Source organism: Bufo gargarizans, chromosome 3, assembly GCF_014858855.1.
Source record: "Bufo gargarizans isolate SCDJY-AF-19 chromosome 3, ASM1485885v1, whole genome shotgun sequence".
Lineage (NCBI taxonomy): Eukaryota > Metazoa > Chordata > Amphibia > Anura > Bufonidae > Bufo > Bufo gargarizans.
The window spans coordinates 456,982,805-457,004,982 of NC_058082.1; the positions used below are offsets into that span (position 1 = coordinate 456,982,805).

The 22,178-nt window shown below is 45.5% G+C and overlaps 1 protein-coding gene across 3 annotated transcripts in view; it reads left to right on the forward strand.

The window, feature by feature from the left end:
* Nucleotides 1–21,774, forward strand: part of LOC122930319 (norrin cystine knot growth factor NDP) — a 152,147-nt gene extending 130,373 nt beyond the window's left edge. For all 3 annotated transcript variants that reach the window (XM_044283600.1, XM_044283599.1, XM_044283598.1), the window contains one exon: nt 21,171–21,774. In XM_044283600.1, coding sequence (XP_044139535.1) covers nt 21,171–21,398 — 228 coding nt within the window. In that variant the 3' untranslated portion in view covers nt 21,399–21,774. The remainder of the gene's footprint in view (nt 1–21,170) is intronic.
* Nucleotides 21,775–22,178: the final 404 nt, after the last annotated feature.

Sequence of the window (22,178 nt, forward strand, 5' to 3'; positions counted from 1 at the left end):
ACTACAATAGCATGTAAATCTGAAACATGAAAATATTGTCCTATGTCCTACATAGTAGCATTTACATGGTTATATGGAAAATGTACTTTTTTGCTTTAAATGTAAGACTGCTCTGTAAAATACTGCTAGTGGTAAACTAGCAAATGCTTTATGTTCATATATACATTTTTATGGCATTTGTGGGATATTCTGGTTTATGAAATTGTAGCTATGCCTAATATCTGTTGAAAAGAACAAAATAACATAATGTCTGTATCCACCAGGTGGCGATGTAAACACCTTTCTTTCAAAAACATCTATTAATGAATTTACAGTATATTGTATGTACATTACACTGTGCACAAAATTATATATATATATATATATATATATATATATATATGTATATATAAATATATACAGTGTATGTTTGTGTCTTGAGGCTGTGCTGCCCTGTTTTTCATTATATATATATATATATATATATATATATATAATGACGATAAAAAGGACAACACTCCAGGTAAAAAAGCAATGGTGTTTAATCACCCATGTGGATGTACACAAATATACTGTTTGTAAAAATTATATAATGTAATGTTCTGAAGCGGGGTAGGTGAGTCCCAATGCAGTAATATAGAGATTTATTTCAATTCCACACGGTTCAGCAAGATAACAGAAATAAACAAACCAAAAACACATTCGCCTGGTTCGGCTAAACAGAAGTAACAGCAAAACGCATTCACCTGGATCAGCTGGTATAATGACTGAGGCCCCTGCCTCATTCTCCCAGGGTATGGTAACACTCAGCTCTGTTACCAGCCTGTAGACTGCTGGTGTCTCTCAGCTGGGTTGTTCACTGCATGCTTTGGCAAGCTATGTACACAGGGTATCCTGGTAAGAATTTGGTCTCCCATTCAGCAATAGGAAAATATTCCTCTATTCTACTTTGATAGCAAGGGTCTAAGTCTAAAAGCATAGCTATCCAGTAATCATCATATTGCTTGATGGTAAGGATAAACCTATCATTATGTAAGATTATGTAAGCAAGAACACCTACAGCTTGCCATTCGGGCCACAGTACCTGATGACCCAGTCTTTACAGCTCCACCCTCTACTGAGATGACTGGTCATCATTGCTGGTGTCATCATCATCATCATACAGGGGAGCAGAACCTGCACTTGTGGGTCGTTGCTAATGGCGATCCCCAGCAAAAATGCATACAGTGGAGGATGCACGCAGCGGACCACAAGTACCACAAAAAGATATCCTACACAAGATAGAAAAATATGTGGATGTAAATAGCTATATGAAATAAACATTAATAAGGAAGGTGCACTACTGTGGATGCAAACAAACAAGTCTGACTAAACCCTCAAACTGGTGTTAAAATTTAGAATTTAGCCAATATATCTTTATATGAAGGACATATCTGAGCCCAAGCACCGCGCCAAGGTATCTCAGGTAGCTCAGGACCTAACACTAACCTACCTGTGCCGTATGGGCAATACCAGGAGCCAGTGAGCGAATTACAGCAAACTCCCAGTTACCTCCAGCATGCAGACATGATGGCAATGGGCAGAGGGAGGAGGCTGTGAGTCCCACCCAAGACTGACTGATAAGGCCCAGGCCTCACAGGTGCACCTAAATAACTTTTCCTTCCTTATGACAGATCCTAAGAAGGGTCAAATGAATGATGATGTCAGCAAAATAGTGGCCCAGTCATGAAGTGGGGAGGGTGGGAACAGCATAAAAAGTCCATAGAGTAGACCTATAGTGGTGAGGTGGAAGCAGCATGAGAAGGCCACAGAGTGGCATAATGACCGAGTCTGGAGGTGGCGACAGCATGAGGAGGCCACAGAGTGGCAAGGTGATATAGTGTGGAGGTGGCAGCAGCATGAGGAGATCACAGAGTGGCAAGGTGACATAGTGTGGAGATGGCAGCAGCATCAGGAGGCCACAGAGTGGCAAAGTGACAGTGTGGAGGTGGCAGCAGCATGAGGAGACCACAGAGTGACCCAGTGACAGAGTGTGGAGGTGGGTGGCAATACCAGTACCAGCTGAAGGTTGTGGGTGAAATAAGGAGCACTTGGCATCAGATGTGTGGCATCACGTGGTATGCACATGTGGTATGTAGGTGGGGCACTGTGAATTGTCCCTGCAGTGGAGGCTGAGGACACGGTGGAGGATGAGGAGTCAGAGGCGGACATTGTTGCAGGAACAACGGCGTGAGAACATGGAGGCGGAAGCGGCATCACCTGGCCAAGTTGCTGATGTGGCTGTGCAGGAACCACATTCGCCTAGTGAGCATTAAAGGACATGTATTGTCTCTGACCTTAGTTACAGCTCCACACGTCGGCGCTGCTCTGCACCTTGGCAGACACCGACAGGCTCAAGGACTGGCCCACCTTCTGTTCTACATGTGTGTGCAGGGCTGGTACTGCCTTTTTGGCAAATAAATGACGGCTCAGGACTCTCCACCTCGGCTCGGCACAAGCCATCAGTTCTCTGAAAGGTGCTGAGTCCACCACTTGGAATAGGAGGGACTGCAGCACAAGCAACTTGGACAGGAGCACGTTCAGCTTCTGCACCGTTGGATGAGTGAACGCATACTGTTGTTTCTTAGCAATCGCTTCGGTGATCGATTGCTGATGGAAAGACTAAGAGTAGGAGAGCAAGGAATAGCAGCCTTGACTTCCTGAAACTGAGTGCGTGCCATTGGGTGATGCAGCAGTTGCTGCGGCAAGCTGGACCACCACATCAGAGCTACGGTTCTACCAGGCCACTCTATGGTGATGCTGCATATGTTGACGCAGGGCCGTGGTGCCAACATTCACACCCGGGCCAAGCTTCACCTTTTGCCCACAGATTCTACATATGGCCATGTTCACGTCCTCCAGCGGCTAAACAGAAAACTACCACACTGCCGAGTAGGTCATTTTACCCCCAACACTACGCACTGACTGACTGGCTGCTACCACCGCTGCCTCCGTGAATCCATGCACCGCTACTTCTGTAAGGTAGGCTCCTGCGAAGCAGGTGGTCTACCCTGGGCACAATTGGCTCCCAACCTCCCACTGCTGCCACCCTGCTGACTCCCGGCCACGCTACCGACTTGCTGGCTCCGTTGCTGCCTCACGGACAAGCTGCCACCCTCTTCTCCCGATGATAATGAAGCCCCTTCGTCACCCGTCTACCAAGTGCGATCAGCTACATCATCATCGAGTACTGTCGGCACATCACTGATGTCTTCCTCAACCGTCTCTGGGTCAGGAGCCTGACCGCTGACAACACCAGCTCCCATGCCACTCTCCTCATCACTACTTGCCCGTCTAGTGGAGGAAGCGGCGGATGTCTCCTCTACATCTTGGCTTGCCAGTAGCTGCTGACTGTCCTCTAGTAGCTTGTCCTCAATGTATAGTGGAGCTGAGCCCACAGCATACAATACTTCTCTGGCTGTGGGAACAGAAAAGGACAGAGGCAGGTTGAGGACAGGTGAGAGCACAGGGCCTCCTCCTGGGCCATGACAACTAAGGGTTGTGTCTGACGAACCCACTGATTCTTGGCTGGGGGTGTCTGATGTTACTTGCGACGAAGTCGAAGATCAAGTCAACCATTCAAGAACCGCTGGGTTGCTGGTCAAGACACAACCTGTAGCTGACACTGGGAGCTCAGGCCTCTCGAAGTGACCCCTGCTGCCACAGCCTCTTACTCTGCTGCGACCTCTGCCTGCGCCAGAAACATTTAGGCCTCTGCCACTCCCCTGTGCAGGGCCTGGCACTTCTCTGTCTGGCATACTGTTAGATCAAATAAATAAATAAAAAGGAAATTGAAACATGCCCAAAAAGTCTATAATTTTCTCACTTCACCAAACAATGCCTAATAAGCTCTTTTTCCCCCCACACTAATACACACAAAAAAGGGCTTTATAACATATAACTGCAGCGCTGAACGACAAATATATTTTTATTTTGCCACTATTGCACGACAAAAATGGCTTTATAACATATAACTGCACCGCTGAACTGCAAATATATTTTTCTTTTGCCACTAATACACGCCACAAAAGCTTTAGAACATAAAACTGCACCTTTGAACGGCAAATATATTTAACTTTTGCCACTAATACACACCACAAAAAGCTTTAGAACTAAGGTTGTTTCGATACCACAATTTTGATTCAGTTTCGATACTATAAAAAAGTATTGCGATACTCATCGATACCATTCGATACCATGCCAAAAAAATTTGACGCCAAAAAAGCCTCGTGCATTACGCATTTTATGGAACATCCGGCCCATAATCAAACAGTCCTATCCTATTTTTTGGGGGGACAAGGTGACAAAAATAAATGGCAAATCGCGCATTATTTTTTAATTTTTTTACGGCGTTTACCGCATAGGAGATATTTTTTAATATTTCAATAGTTTGGACTTTAAGGACGTGGTGATATGTAATATTTTATATTTTTATTGCTTATATATTTTATATGTAAAATTTTACAGTTTATTTAATAACTATTTGCCCCCCTTAAGGGCTAGAACCTGGGATCTTTTAATCACTTGTCTATTCACCACACAGTTCCTGCTGTCCTGGGCTTTGTGCTCACGGCAGCAAGGAGATTACCATGGCAGCCAGGGCTTCAGTAGCGTCCTGGCTGCCATGGTAACTGATTGGAGCCCCAGGATTACACTACTCCAGAAGCTGCAACTGCTCCACCAATGAGAGGCGGTGAGGGGACTCTGTGGACACTAACACCAATGATTTTAATACTGTAGAGGGGAGGACGGACTGTGCCGCCAATGTTTTTAATACTGTGGAGGGATGGGGGGCTCACTGCTCCACCAATGATAATTAACGTTTAATATACAAATACAGCCGCAGAGGGGCAAGGAGGGGAGGGGCTGTGGCCACTGCACCACTATATAGGATGTCTCTATAGTAGTTCAGTTTGTCCTTCCTCTCAGCGGGTGTAAAAAGAGGGTCCAACAAGGTGGAAAGCCAGAAGTCACCTCTCTAATGAAGAATTTTGTGGTGTGTATTAGTTGCAAAAGTAAAATATATTTGCTGTTCAGCAGTGCAGTTATATGTTCTAAATAGGGTTGGTTCTGTTATCGAACTTTCGATACCCAATCGATACTTTAAGCCCGGTATTGATATGATACCGGTATTTGTCATTTATCTATACTAGGCTGTGTGCCATGTTCCCTCAGCAGCTGTCATGGTCTTACCTTCTTGCTGTTCTCCTTCGTTTGACATGTGCTGGCGGCCATCTTGGTTTCTGGGTTTCTTGTAGCCTCCCACCCTGCGGCTTCTCCTTCCCACTGGGAGGAGCTGGATGCCTAGCTCATATATATAGTAGGTCTGTGGCTTCAGTTCCTTGCTTGGTCCTCCTGTGTGCACATGCTTCTAAGACTGCTGCTGCTTCTGGTTCCTGATCCTGGCCTCGTCTGACTACCCCGCTGGTTCCTGATCCTGGCTTCGTCTGACTACCCTTCTGGTTCCTGATCCTGGCTTCGTCTGACTACCCTTCTGGTTCCTGACCTCTGGCTTCGCAAGACCCTGCTTCCGGTTTAGCCATCCGTTTGGACTTTTGCTTACAGCTTGATTTGCAATAAAGCCTTCTTATTTCCACGTATCTCTTGTTGTACGTCTGGTTCATGGTTCCTTGACATTAGGACCAAGCCATGAATTCTGACGGTACAGGGCCATCCTCGCTACCTACGCTGGTTGCCAGACTTGATCAGCAGGATCACCTGTTGGGTCGGTTCGCTGTGGCGTTGCAAACCCTGCTTGAACGCACGGCTCATTTCGCTTCCGTTGCCGATGGGTCGGTTGTCGCTCCTGGGCCCGCTCCTACTGCCGCTCCGGTTGTTGCGCCAGAGTCTACCCCGACACCTGTTGCTGCGCCTGCGGTGTCTCGGGTATGACCGGTTCTGCCCCCCTTCCACAGCGCTTTGGGGGAGAGCCAACTCAGTGGCGAGGTTTCCTTAACCAGGTGGGCATTTATTTCGAGTTGCTGCCACATGCCTTTCCTACTGAGAGATCAAAGGTGGGCTTCTTGATCTCGCTGCTCTCGGACAAGGCCTTGGCCTGGGCCAGCCCTTTATGGGAGAACAACAATCCGGTGGTTGCCGAGTTTTCCGGTTTTGTTGCTTCTCTTCGGAAGGTATTCGACTGTGCCGGCTCGTGCTGCCTCTGCTGCGAAGCTCCTTATGTCCATCAGACAGGGTTCACGATCCGTAGCTGAATACGCCATTGAGTTTCGTACCCTGGCAGCAGAGGTGGGCTGCAATAATGAGGCTCTGGTCGCTGCTTTCTCTCATGGTCTCTCGGATGCCTTGAAGGATGAGGTTGCAGCTAAGGACCTACCAGTGGAGCTCGAGTCTCTTATTTCTTTCCTGATTTTGATTGACACCAGACTCAGGGAGAGACCTTCCTTTAAGGAGAGCCTGCGGAGGTCTTCTAACAGATTGGCGCCTACGTTTGCTGTCCCACCCGTGCCTCCCTCTCCTCCCACGCCTCCTGGGGATGACTTGTCTGGGGGTGAACCCATGCAGCTGGGGTTTGCTCGCCTGTCCGAGGGGGAGAGGGTACTCCGGAGACGCGAGGGCCGATGCATGTACTGTGGTCTCGGTGGGCATTTTCGGTTGGCATGTCCGAACCGTCCGGGAAACGCTCGCACCTGAGATCCTGTCGGGGGCAGATCTTGGGTGGAGTCTCCTCGTCCCCGGTTTCCCGTGTTGACAAACCACTGATCACTGTTGTCCTCTCCTGGGTCGGGGGCTCGGTGACGACCCAGGCGTTGGTGGACTCTGGTGCTGGTGGTTTGTTCATTGATAGTGTGTTCGCTGCCGCCAATTCCATTCCTCTGCAGCCTCGAGGTTCCCCACTGGCTCTTGAGGCGATAGACGGCAGACCCCTTCTGCCGCCACACGTGACTCATGAGACCCTTCCAGTGGGGATAGCCATTGGTGCCGTTCACAGAGAGTCGGTCTGTCTCCAGGTTATTTCGTCTCCACACTACTCGGTGGTCTTGGGGTACCCCTGGCTCCAGAAGCATAATCCGACTTTCGATTGGAGATCGGCCGAGATCCTCTCGTGGTCACCGCAGTGTGGGGCTAGTTGCATCCATGGGCCTGTCAAGTTGCTGTGTACTTCCTCGGACTCTCTGTTGCCTCCTGAATACGAAGAGTACCGGGATGTATTCGATAAGGTGCGCGCGGTTGCCCTACCTCCGCACCGCCCATACGGTTGTGCCATAGAGTTACAATCTGGTGCCGTTCCTCCTCGTGGCAAGGTCTATCCACTGTCGGTAGCGGAGAATGAGGCCATGGAGGAGTACGTGAGGGAGGCGCTTTCACGCGGACACATCCGCAAATCCTCGTCCCCGGCAGGGGCTGGATTTTTCTTTGTGAAAAAGAAGGGCGGTGAGTTGAGGCCTTGCATCGATTACAGGGGTCTCAATCGCATCACGATCAAGAACGCTTACCCGATACCCTTGATTTCCGAGCTGTTCGATCGCCTCAAAGGGGCCACGGTCTTTACCAAACTCGACCTGAGGAAGGCATATAACCTGGTAAGGATCAAGGCGGGCGATGAGTGGAAGACCGCGTTTAACATCAGGACCGGTCATTATGAATCCTTGGTTATGCCCTTTGGGTTGTGCAATGCGCCCGCAGTCTTCCAGGAATTCATCAACGATGTTTTCCGTGACCTGTTGCAGCAGTGTGTGGTGGTCTATTTGGATGACATCTTGGTATATTCTGAATCCATGGAGGCCCACATTATGGATGTCAGACGAGTGTTGCAACGGTTACGAGAGAACAGGCTGTTCGGTAAGCTTGAGAAATGCGAATTTCACCGATCCCAGGTAACCTTCTTAGGTTACATCATTTCCGCTGAGGGGTTCTCCATGGATCCTGAGAAGGTTTCGGCTGTCTTACAGTGGCCCCAGCCCAGTGGTCTTCGTGCTCTGCAGCGCTTTTTGGGCTTCGCCAATTATTATCGGAAGTTCATCAGGGACTTTTCTATGCTAGCCAAGCCTCTCACAGATCTGACCAGGAAGGGCAGTAATTTCCAGGTCTGGCCGCTCGAGGCCATCCGAGCTTTTGAGGCTCTAAAGTCCGCCTTTGTGTCGGCTCCGATTCTGTCGCATCCCAACCCTGGGTTGCCCTTTGTCCACGAGGTGGACGCGTCTGAGACGGGAGTAGGCGCCATTCTGTCTCAGCGTAGAACACCAGAGGGTCCTCTGCTTCCTTGTGGGTTTTACTCCCGGAAACTGTCTTCCGCGGAGTGCAACTATCAGATTGGTGACAGGGAGTTATTGGCCATCGTGCAGGCCCTTAAAGAATGGAGGCACTTGCTCGAGGGTTCGGTGGTTCCGGTTCTCATCCTGACGGACCACAAGAATCTGACCTACCTTTCTGAGGCCAAGAGATTGACACCACGTCAGGCCAGATGGGCTCTGTTCTTGTCACGTTTTAATTACGTGGTCTCCTACCTACCCGGTTCCAAGAACATCAGAGCGGATGCCTTATCACGGCAGTACTCCGAGCTGTCCGGGGAGGAGTCGATTCCGACTTCGGTCATACCTCCGAATCAGATCCTGGCCGCCATTCGCACCAGCCTGACCTCTCCCCTGGGTGAGCAGATTTTGGCGGCTCAATCTGGTGCTCCCTCTGGGAGACCCAACGGCAGATGTTTTGTGCCTGAGGAGTTGCGCACTCGGTTGTTGCGAACCTACCATAACTCCAAGGCCGCGGGGCATCCTGGAAAGAATCAGCTGTCCTGGGCTGTTTCACGTCTGTTCTGGTGGCCTTCTCTACGTTCCGACATCGCCGCATATGTAGCGGCATGCTCCGTTTGTGCCCAGAGTAAGTCCCCTCGGCACCTTCCGTTGGGCCTTTTGCAACCCATAGCCACCGGGGAGCGCCCATGGTCACACCTGGGGATGGATTTCATTGTGGACCTCCCTGCATCCCGAGGCCATACGGTCATTCTCATGATTGTGGATCGGTTTTCCAAAATGTGCCACTGTGTTCCTCTCAAGAAGTTACCCTCTGCACAAGAGTTGGCCACGATTTTCGCCAGGGAGGTCTTCCGGTTGCACGGTTTGCCCAAGGAGATTGTGTCGGATCGGGGGAGTCAGTTTGTGTCCAGGTTCTGGCGCGCCTTTTGCTCCCAGTTGGGGATTCATCTCTCTTTCTCCTCGGCCTACCACCCTCAGTCCAATGGGGCCGCAGAACGATCCAATCAGGCCTTGGAGCAATTCCTTCGTTGCTATGTCTCCGATCACCAAGACAATTGGGTTGACCTCCTGCCTTGGGCTGAGTTTGCCAGGAACACGGCGGTGAACTCTTCCTCTGGGACGTCTCCCTTCATGGCCAATTATGGGTTCCAACCTGCCGTGTTACCGGAGGTATTCTCTCCCCAGGATATTCCGGCTGTGGAGGATCACCTTTCCGTCCTACGTGCTTCTTGGGTACAGATCCAGAGGTCCCTTGAGGTCTCTGCGCAGCGCCAGAGACTCCAGGCTGATCGCAGACGAGCGCCCGCTCCTTCCTACCAGGTCGGAGACCGTGTATGGTTGTCCACCCGCAACCTCAACCTTCGAGTGCCCACTCCCAAGCTGGCGCCTCGCTTTGTTGGTCCCTTCCGAGTGCTTCGCAGGGTAAACCCGGTAGCCTATGCCCTTGCGCTTCCTCCTGGCATGCGGATCTCCAACGTGTTTCATGTCTCCCTGTTGAAGCCATTGGTGTGTAATCGTTTCACTTCCTCGGTTCCTCGGCATCGTCCGGTCCAAGTGGGCAATCGTGAGGAGTATGAGGTGAGCAATATCCTAGACTCACGCCTGGTCCACGGTCGGTTGCAGTTTTTGGTCCATTGGCGTGGTTATGGTCCAGAGGAGCGTTCCTGGGTTCCCTCCGCAGATGTCCATGCTCCTGCCTTGCTCCGAGCCTTCCACACACGCTTCCCTCAGAAACCGTTCTTTACTCCGCGGAGGAGGGGCCCTTGAGGGGGAGGTACTGTCATGGTCTTACCTTCTTGCTGTTCTCCTTCGTTTGACATGTGCTGGCGGCCATCTTGGTTTCTGGGTTTCTTGTAGCCTCCCACCCTGCGGCTTCTCCTTCCCACTGGGAGGAGCTGGATGCCTAGCTCATATATATAGGAGGTCTGTGGCTTCAGTTCCTTGCTTGGTCCTCCTGTGTGCACATGCTTCTAAGACTGCTGCTGCTTCTGGTTCCTGATCCTGGCCTCGTCTGACTACCCCGCTGGTTCCTGATCCTGGCTTTGTCTGACTACCCTTCTGGTTCCTGATCCTGGCTTCGTCTGACTACCCTTCTGGTTCCTGACCTCTGGCTTCGCAAGACCCTGCTCCGGTTTAGCCATCCGTTTGGACTTTTGCTTACAGCTTGATTTGCAATAAAGCCTTCTTATTTCCACGTATCTCTTGTTGTACGTCTGGTTCATGGTTCCTTGACATCAGCACAGGGAAGAAGGAAGAGGTCTCTCCCTCGCCCCTGTGCTGCTGCTGCCACTGACTCCAATGAGGCACCTGAGGGGTTAATTGCTGCGGATCACAGCGCCCTGTCAGAGGCAGGGTGCCGGCAATGTGTTTCTGCCACTGGCTGTATTTGTAATGTATTAAACGTTAGTTATCATTGGTGGTGCAGTGGCCACAGCCCCTCCCCTCCTGCTTCCTTCTTCCCTGTGCTGCTGAGGGAATATGGCACACAGCCTAGTATCGATAAATGACAAATACCGGTATCATATCAATACTGGGCTTAAAGTATCGACTGGGTATCGAAAGTTCGATAACAGAACCAACCCTATTTAGAACATATAACGGCACTGCTGAACAGTAAATATATTTTACTTTTGCAACTAATACACACCACAAAATGCTTTAGAACATATAACTGCACCGCTAAACGGAAAATTAATTTTTCTTTTGCCACTATTACACAACAAAAAGGGCTTTAGAACATATAACCGCACCGTTGAACGGCAAATATGTTTTTCTTTTGCCACTTATACACACCACAAAAGGCTTTAGAACATATAAGTGCACCGCTGAACGGCTAATTAATTTTTCTTTTGCCACTAATACACAACAAAAAGTGCTGTTATTTTAGCACTTCACCACACAATGGCAAATAAGCCCTTTTTTTTCAACTATACAAGCCAAAAAATGCTTTAGAACATACACTGCCTGTCGCCACCTGGATATAACTAAGCAAATAGTTATGAGCCTCCTAGTGGATAATTACTGCATGGGCAATTATCTTTCAGCTGGCAACAAGTTATTTAACCCCAACTGGTGCAATGAGTTGCTTCTCATTTCTTAAACAAACACGTCGAAAGACATCATGGAAAAGATGTTTGTGAAGGGTCAAATCATTGAAGGGTCAAATCATTGGCATGCATAAAGCAGAGAAAACAACTAAGGAGATTGCAAAAACTACTAAAATTGGGTTAAGAACTGTCCAACGCATTATTAAAAACTGGAAGGAATGTGGCGGGAAGAAAATCCTGAATGATCATAATCGGCGATCACTTAAATGTTTGGTGGAATCAAATCGAAGAAAAACAACAATAGAACTCAGGGCTATGTTTAATAGTGAAAGTAAGAGCATTTCCACATGCACAATGCAAAGGGGAACTCAAGGGATTGGGACTGAACAGCTGTGTAGCCGTAAGAAAACAAACCACTAAGATTGGACTCTGGAGCAATGGAAGAAGGTCATGTGGTCTGATGAGTCAAGATTTACCCTGTTACAGAGGAATGGGTGCATCAGTGTAAGAAGAGAGGAAGTAATGCACTGATCATGCCTAGAGCCTACTGTACAAGCCTGTGGGGGCAGAATGAGGTCAGCTGACTACCTGAACATACTGAATGACCAGGTTATTCAATAAATGGATTTTTTTCTTCCCTGATGGCACTGGTATTTTGCAAGATAACAATGCCAGGATTCATCGGGCTCAAATTGTGAAAGAGTGGTTCAGGGAGCATGAGACATCATTTTCACACATGGATTGGCCACCACAGAGTCCAGACCTTAACCCCATTGAGAATCTTTGGGATGTGCTGGAGAAGGCTTTGCACAGCAGACTCTACCATCATCAATGCAAGATCTTGGTGAAAAATGAATGCAACACTGGATGGAAATAAATCTTATGAGACTGCAGAAGCTTATTGAAACAGTGCCACAGCGAATGAGTGCGATAATCAAAGCTAAAAGCGGTCCAACAAAAAAATTTGGGTGGCGATTTTTTGCACAAGGGCAAATAAGACGTAGAAATATTTTCTTGTAATAAACCCTGTTAATGGCTGTAACACCCCAACAACAAGAACGGTTTGCTGGAATTACAGAGCTGTATAATGGCAATTTGGGTCCCCAGTCAGTGCAGCAAGGTGTAATAGGATTGTTCCTATTACCCAGGCTGTAACCTCCCCTACTGAACCCTGCTCAACAAAAATGCTGTGGAATGATTCCTCCCTATCCTTTCCCTACACCTTGAATAATCTTTCCCTGCACTTGTAATCATTTTTTTTAGTACAATTATGTTTTTTCTAGCACTGTCCCTAGCGCCTGCTGACGTCTCTGCCTGCACTAAGTATACTGGAAAATGGCAGAATCCAAGATGGCTGAGGCTATTTATAGGGCTATGACATCACAGGGCTTGCTGACTGCTGATTGGCTGCATGCACAGCATTATGGGTGATTCCGCCTTCCCAGAGTTCCATGCTCCATGTCCTCACACGTGCAGCAGCCATTTTATGAAAAAATGCGATTCATTACCATGAAGCGTGAGGAAATTAAGACTCGGTGCGAATCAAATTTTTCCTGAAATTCAGATCAAATTCCACTTCGTCAACTTCAATTCACTCATCTCTGACCATCACCAGCCTTGTCCTCTTGCACAAGTGACCACTTCTCCTTCTGTTTCTCCTTCCCCAGTGGTAGCTCCTCATCCTTCACTATCTCCTGCATGGGAATTTTTCTGTAGTGGTTCCTTAAGAGCTACTGGGCAGCTAGGAAGTTCTGGAATCTGTTCTTCCCGCATTCTTTGTTGCCTCAGCATGATGGTCTTCTCTAATATAAATATCAGGAGGATGACATTGTTGATGCCACAGTTGTCTCTACTGACAAATCTGGTGACCTCTTCGAAGGGCCTGAGTATTTGACATGTATCTCAGAGAGCTGGCACTGCCTTAACTTGAAACAACCCATGCCCCCTGCTGAGGTGGTCTGGTGTATGATGAAATCATTCACCATGTTACACTGCTCATACAGATGTTTTAGCATATGCAAGGTCGAATTCTAGTGAGATGCAACATTGGGGATCAGGCGGTGTAATGTCAGGAAAATCACTTGCTGTAAGTCCAAGTGGGTGTTCCACTTGGCTGAAATGCAAGGATAGTTCCTTGACGTGGCCAACATTCTCTGAAAGCCACTGTACTTTTTCAAAAAGCGTTGCACTACTAAATTTATCATGCTTGCCAAACAGGAAGCATGTGTTATATTCCCCAAATGCAGCATGGCCACGATGGTCCTTACATTTTCAGTGACCACTGTGCCCAGTTGGAGTTGGCAGGGAGACAGTCAACAGGATATTTGCTGCTTGATGCACTTTACCATGGGATCGGCTTTGTGACTACTCTTGCCTGGGCTGATCAGCTCTAACACTTCATGGCAATGCTTCACTTTACACACATGATAGGATGGAGGGGGAGTGATGCTCTGTCCTGCTTCTGTTGGGGATTGAAGAATGTCCATGGAAGAGGAGGTGGAGGAGGCAGATAAGTACCTAGTGTGGAAGTGTCAGTAGGACCTGCAGTGCTGCCTGTGTGGGTAAAACATTTAAGCAGTGGGCCATGAAACAAATGTACTGTCCCTGCCCATAACAGCTGCTCCAGGTGTCCATGGTGGCTTGCAGCATGCCACACAGCGACAATTGCAAGGTGCAAGCCTACATTCTCCAATATGTGAGTAAAAGGCAGGGATTTTTTTAAGGCTTTTTTGGAGAAATAATGCAGGCTAGGTATCTTTCAGCAAGGTTGAGCACATGCCATCCGCCTATAAAGGCAGTGAATCCACTAAGTGGTACGGCAGCGATCACACCGCCGGCAACTTGGTCAGGTGGGAGTTAAGCTTGCACCCCAGCTGATTGCCGGGCATGTAGTGTTGTTTCCTGGCCACACTTTATGTTATCAATGGCTGACGATTGAGTGGAGTAAGAGGAGGGAAGTCTAAGCAAGAGAAACAAAAACTAATTATGACATCATGGATACTGTACTGCATATGGATGCAGCCTACCTGCCGCAAAGAAGACCGGGAGGAGGAGGACACTCTTGTTGCACTAGCTGATGGCAACTTCTATTTTCCCACAGGATTGGGTGACGCTACTTCATGTGCTGCAATAGAGCCATGGTGCCTATGTTTGAACACTCACTGCTTATTTTAATCCTGCAGATCTTGCACACAACAATACTTTTGTCTTCCAGTACTGCGGAGAAAAACTGCCAGATGTGAGATACTTGCACACTCCTCACAGAGCTAGTGGCAGCCAAGCTTGGCTTAGGTTTGGCACATTTTGAGTCTGCACCCACAGTATCAGCAGAATCACCAGTTCCCGAGCTGACCATAATAGAAGCAGACCTGTCCCAGTCTCTGATATTATCTCCTCATTGGCACCCCAATCCGACTCCTAGGTCTATTCCAGCACAGAATCACCATAATCATTAGAGATTTAGAAGAAAAAAAAATTCGGCCTAATCGCAGGGATCGGTGGAGGTGGAGCATGTATGCAGCAGCCCCTGTCCTCCTGTGTGATGGTACCAGAGATAGTACACAGCACTGAGGCAGGAAAACCTTCCTAAAAGCAATAAAATTGAGGGATTCACAACAGGGATGACCATAATCCCATGTGGATCCCTCCACAAGATCTGTGATCCCTTCCTACTATAAACCTAATAGTATTTTGCTTTTAAAATAATTAGGGTTAAAACCAGGTGCCAAACATGGTTGATGGATTATTGTAGCAACAATGTATCTAACGCATGAGCGCTTGCCATGTCTCTCCATATTCTCAGCTCACAGGACAATGGTCGAGATCACATGGTTTGAGGATTTTATAGGGCTGTGATATCACAGGAGATGACTACCTGTGGATTTGCTGGCTGCATGGCATTATGGGTGATCTCACGTTCCCGGGCTTCTTACTTTCACTTTGACATTTTAGGAAAACCTGATTCGTTACCACAAAGTACGAGGAAATTCGGCTTTGTTGTAAATCGAAGTTTTCCAAAACTTCGGACCGAATTCCTCTTTGAATGCTTCACTTTGCTCAACTCTAATCATCATTCTCACTCACCATGCTGCCTATTCCCTGCTATGTATTGTATTTACCCCGAGTGACACTATTGCTACCTCTGGCCCTCACCAGGTGCCGCCACTAACACAGTTATACATGGGTCCTCATCCTCCACCTGAACTTTCTTCTCAAGGCTGTCCAAATCACTGTTTTGACACAAGTCGTCAACAGTGAGACTACAGGGAGTGCAGAATTATTAGGCAAGTTGTATTTTTGAGGATTAATTTTATTATTGAACAACAACCATGTTCTCAATGAACCCAAAAAACTCATTAATATCAAAGCTGAATATTTTTGGAAGTAGTTTTTAGTTTGTTTTTAGTTTTAGCTATTTTAGGGGGATATCTGTGTGTGCAGGTGACTATTACTGTACATAATTATTAGGCAACTTAACAAAAAACAAATATATACCCATTTCAATTTTTTATTTTTACCAGTGAAACCAATATAACATCTCGACATTCACAAATATACATTTCTGACATTCAAAAACAAAACAAAAACAAATCAGTGACCAATATAGCCACCTTTCTTTGCAAGGACACTTAAAAGCCTGCCATCCATGGATTCTGTCAGTGTTTTGATCTGTTCACCATCAACATTGCGTGCAGCAGCAACCACAGCCTCCCAGACACTGTTCAGAGAGGTGTACTGTTTTCCCTCCTTGTAAATCTCACATTTGATGATGGACCACAGGTTCTCAATGGGGTTCAGATCAGGTGAACAAGGAGGCCATGTCATTAGATTTTCTTCTTTTATACCCTTTCTTGCCAGCCACGTTGTGGAGTACTTGGACGCGTGTGATGGAGCATTGTCCTGCATGAAAATCATGTTTTTCTTACCTTGCAGACTTCTTCCTGTACCACTGCTTGAAGAAGGTGTCTTCCAGAAACTGGCAGTAGGACTGGGAGTTGAGCTTGACTCCATCCTCAACCCAAAAAGGCCCCACAAGCTCATCTTTGATGATACCAGCCCAAACCAGTACTCCACCTCCACCTTGCTGGCGTCCGAGTCGGACTGGAGCTCTCTGCCCTTTACCAATCCAGCCATCTGGCCCATCAAGACTCACTCTCATTTCATCAGTCCATAAAACCTTAGAAAAATCAGTCTTGAGATATTTCTTGGCCCAGTCTTGACGTTTCAGCTTGTGTGTCTTGTTCAGTGGTGGTCGTCTTTCAGCCTTTCTTACCTTGGCCATGTCTCTGAGTATTGCACACCTTGTGCTTTTGGGCACTCCAGTGATGTTGCAGCTCTGAAATATGGCCAAACTGGTGGCAAGTGGCATCTTGGCAGCTGCACGCTTGACTTTTCTCAGTTCATGGGCAGTTATTTTGCGCCTTGGTTTTTCCACACGCTTATTGCGACCCTGTTGACTATTTTGAATGAAACGCTTGATTGTTCGATGATCACGCTTCAGAAGCTTTGCAATTTTAAGAGTGCTGCATCCCTCTGCAAGATATTTCACTATTTTTGACTTTTCTGAGCCTGTCAAGTCCTTCTTTTGACCCATTTTGCCAAAGGAAAGGAAGTTGCCTAATAATTATGCACACCTGATATAGGGTGTTGATGTCATTAGACCACACCCCTTCTCATTACAGAGATGCACATCACCTAATATGCTTAATTGGTAGTAGGCTTTCGAGCCTATACAGCTTGGAGTAAGACAACATGCATAAAGAGGATGATGTGGTCAAAATACTCATTTGCCTAATAATTCTGCACGTAGTGTATTCTGAATATCTTCCATCACACATGGGGTTTTAATGTCTCTTCTTAGGAAAAAAAGATGCTCCACTAGGAGGGGGCAGTGAATACACAGAAGATGTCATTGAAAGGCTTTTCTTGGGCTGCAAGCAGGAGCAAGATGAATGTTGTAACCCTTAGCTCCAAGGCATGATGACTCAGAGGAGACATCCACATCGTCATACTATGACTGAAAGGAAGAATGACCCATCCTGTCCACAATGTCATCCTCTTTGTCCTCAATAATAATGTGGCATCTATCAGAAGACATTTTGACTCCCAGATGATGAGGCATAGGTCTTTCATTTTCTACTCTTCCGTTTTCTAGACATTTTGTTATGAAGTCTAAAAATGGAAAGCCATAGGTTTGGTACACAGATTATACCCATGTTAGTAAATGGTACTAGCAAAATTGCAAGTGTGTTTTCTATAATTTAAAGACAGAGGAGCAATTAAATGTCCCTGGTATTAACAATTTGTTATTAATTTATGAGGTAAAATATTTTTGAATGATGCGTCCACTAACATGGATATAAGAATGCAATGTTTGATGTAAAATGTCTTCGAAAACTATGTTGATCATTTATTATACTGAAATACACCTAGGTTTACTAGTCACCAGGTGTTGATTCCAGGTGATGGGAATTATTCAATCAGGTGGGCATGTCTTGTATTTGTGTATAAAATGGAGCTTTTAGTATATTTGTTTGTCTTGATGAACATGTTATAGCCCGAAACGCGTCACAGCAAAATGTGTCCTATTTGATGTCGGATTTTATGGAAGTCGAATATAGAATTTTTATTAAGTAGAGCTGGAATCCTTAGATTTTTCCATGTTTGCACCTGACTCAGTCCGGGTCTGATTTTCCGTGCTCCACTGGGAGGTGGCAGGTGAGAGCTGCAGTGATTCTATTTTCACTTACTGAAATACACCTATATTAGGTGTATTTCAGGTGCAGATGGCAGCACAACAGTTAGTTGCACTGCAATCAACGACTTTTCCCCACTTACGCCAGGTCTAAAAAATTGGGCAGGGAAGAGGACCTGGCTTAGGCATAAAAAATGGTCTAAAGGTATGCCAGCTAGGAAGCTAGCTTACATTTAGACTGGCGCTAGATGCGCTGAAGTTATGTATAAGCCTGTGCCAGTCTAAATGTAGGAGTTATTAAGATGCCGGTCTTAATAAATGATCCCCTATGTGTTCAATAACGTGAGTATCACAATGCAATTTTGTAGTAAAATGTCTTTGAACGACATGGTCTGATGCAGTAATGCACTCAATAAATTGCGTATGAGAATGCAATTTTTATAGTGAAACTTCTATGCGTTCAATAACATGGGTATATGAATGCCATTTTAATGGGAAAATATCTTTGAACTATGTGTTCACTAACATGAGTATAAGAATGCGATATTTGCAGTAAAATGTCTTTGAACTACATGGTCTGATACAGTAATGCTTTCAAAAGCCGGCATAACAATGCAATGTTTGTGATAAAACATTATTGAACTTTGCGTTCAATAATAGGGGTATGATAATGCAAGTTTTTTGTGAAATGTCTTTAAACTACAAGGTCTGATGTAGTATTGCATATACTAATATGGTTAATCTGTGCAGTAAAATATGTTTGAACTATGCACTCCATAACATAGGCATAAAAATTGCATTATTGGAGTCAGTTATTCTGTTTCTGAAAATGCTTTTTTCTTCACTGACATAATTTAAAATAAACAGGATATTACTAAAAGAAAAGAAAAAAATGTGCTATTTGCCAATCACCATGAATAATGTGTTCAATATATCGTATAGATTATTATGATTACAAGGATATCAAATACTGTTTTGTGATATTTCATATTAAATATGTTACTAAAAAAAGTAATTATTTTTGCTTTGTTATTTTTTTTATAGCAATATCTTTTCAGAAATTTTAACTTTTACCATAAAAGAAAAAAGCTGGAAAGTAAAAACCTTATTTTTCTGCAATAGCTTTTACTATAAAGAAAATTGTATTGGTCTTGGTGGGATTTGAATCTCAAATCTACTATACAGCAAAATCTGTCTCTTCTGCTCTTGTGCCACTTTTCTGAAGTAGTGAAAAAAGGGCGCATGGTGTGGATGGGGAAGTGGGCATGCCAGTTTTTGGCATGAAAAATAACTTAAATGTACACTAGCCATGGAACTGGTGTAGATTTAAGTCTGTTGCATGGCCTGCTGAAAGAAGCACCAAACTTATGCAGAGCACCACAGAGGTGCTTCCATGCCCATCTTAGGCTACTTTCACACTAGCGTTCATGGGTCAGTTCGTGAGCTCCGTTTGAAGGAGCTCATGAGCGGACCCAGACGCCTCCGTCCAGCCCTGATGCAGTCTGAATGGAGCGGATCCGCTCAGACTGCATCAGTCTGGCGGCGTTCAGCCTCCGCTCCGCTCGCCTCCGCACGGACAGGCGGACAGCTGAACGCTGCTTGCAGCGTTCAGCTGTCCGCCTGGCCGTGCGGAGGCATGCGGATCCGTTCAGACTTACAATGTAAGTCAATGGGAACGGATCCGCTTGAAGATGAGCCCATATGGCTCAATCTTCAAGCGGATCCGTCCCCCATTGACTTTACATTGAAAGTCTGAACGGATCCGCTCAGGCTACTTGCGAACTTAGAAATTTTTCTAAGTTATTAATGCAGACGGATCCGTACTGAACGGAGCCTCCGTCTGCATTAATATGATCGGATCCGTTCAGAACGGATCCGATCAAGCGCAAGTGTGAAAGTAGCCTTAATAAATAACCCCTTTAAATAAAAATGACTTTTCTCTGCAAGGTTAATGTTACTTAAAAAAAATGGCGCAAAAAAACACTTTTGCAACATACTTAGTATGAAATATCACAAAACATTATTTGGTATCCCTGCCATCAAAATACCTGTACAATAAAGTGAACACATTATTTATGATGATCGGTAAACAGCATAAAATAAAATGGTACTATGTGTATGGCAAAATGGCCTGACATAAAAAAAACATGAAAATCAAAAGAAGCATTTCTCAGGATTAGAGGACTAGATTTTCACATAAAAGATGTTGTCATGTTTTGGGGCACCTACTGTACATGGTGGTATGCTTACTTTGAAACCATGTTTGGAGGTTACACACGCCCCTTAAATGGAACAACCTATATGTCATGTCTTGTATATTTTTTGGGATACATGTAAACCTATATGTCTCCGTGGCTACAGACTACAAACTAACTATGTATAGTACAGACTTAGGCTACATTCACACGTCAGTATTTTCCTATATCCCGATTTTCGGTCCGTTTTTTGCGGATCCATTGTTCCTGAAAATGTTTCCGTATGTCATCCGTATGTCATCCGTTTTTTGCAGATCCGCAAAAAACGGAAACATGTATAAAGTTCAATAATCAAATAAAGTTGTTTGGATTTCTTTGAAAAAAAATTGAAAAAATAAAAATAAAAAATATATTTGTTATGTGTTTCCAGGAACGGATTCCGCATAAAACAGATGACATACGGAATGACATCCGAATGTCTTCCGTTTTTTGCGGATCCATTGACTTTGTATTGTACCAGGATCCGAATTTTGCGGAAAAGAATAGGACATGTTTTATATTTAAACGGACATGCGGAACGGAACAACGGAAACGGACAGCACACATTGTGCTGTCCGATTTTTTCCAGGACCCATTGAAAATAAATGGGTCCAGATCTGGTCCTGATCTGTTCCGCAAAAAACGGAACAGATCAGGAAAGAAAAAACGGACATGTGAATGGACCCTTATCCTGTCGACATGTATTACTCCATTCCAAGTTTTCACACTTATGCTGTCTGTAGGTTAGTAGTAACACATGACTGCAAAATGAAACTCCACACAAGGTTTTTGCAGTTTTTTTCAAGGCTGCCAGCTGCATAGCAGCTGTATGTACAGAGTAGTAGGATGCTACATATTCTAGATAACAAGAGGTTCTCTGCTGTCCTTCTGAAAGTGAAAATATTTCTTTACCAAAAATCTGAAGGTTATCATTCCTTTCATTGTAATTTTTTTTTCTTTGTAGATGGTACTGCTGGCCCGGTGTGAAGGACGCTGCAGTCAGACATCCCGCTCGGACCCCCTTGTTTCCTTCAGCACAGTTTTAAAACAACCTTTTCGCTCCACCTGCCATTGCTGCCGGCCGCAGACCTCTAAGCTAAAAGCAATAAGGCTTCGGTGCTCTGGAGGAATCCGTCTCACCGCCACATACCGATATATTCTTTCCTGTCACTGTGAAGAATGCAATTCTTAGGGGCACATTTCACAGACAACTGGATTGGGAATTTTTAAAATGGACATCAAATTATGTGATTTATTTTTATGAAGTGTTATTTGTGAATTAAATAAAAAGTGATACAAATACTATTGTCATACAGTGTGCAATGAAAGTGAAATAGTCTCGTAATGTTAACGTTTTCTGAAGATTCATTACATTTCTGGTCCAGATTGTATATGTTCCAATGTATGGACCATGGACTCACTATCAATATTTTCTGTACAGAGTATTCCTCTATGTATTTTTTAATCATTTCATTCCCCGGGTTTAATATTTTTATGAAGTACGGATGAATTATGAAAACTGGGCAGCAAGCTGGGTTAAACAGAACGAGCTGCCATAACATAATGGACTGACAAGAACAATAAAACAATTATTTTAAAAATTGCATATGCATCTTTTTTACATCAAATAACCTTCTCCACATGATGTTAATGATAAAACCAAATGCAGGAAGATTTTACATTAGCAAAAGTTTATTTTTTATTTTTTATAAGGGCTTATCCAGGCCTGTAACTAAAATGATTCTTCATATAACCTGTGGTTCAGAATACACTTTTAGCAGTACTTACCCTCCACCACTCATGTGCACTGTGTAGCTGAACAGGAAAAAATAGGAGAAGATCCTATCGGTAAGTCAGGGGAAGAGCCAGTAGGCCTGAACCCAGTCGAGGAGTCATGACCCCAAGCCATGATCGTGGATTCATTGGAGAGATGGAAGAGTAAGTACTGCTGAAAGTGTATTCTCTCCACAGA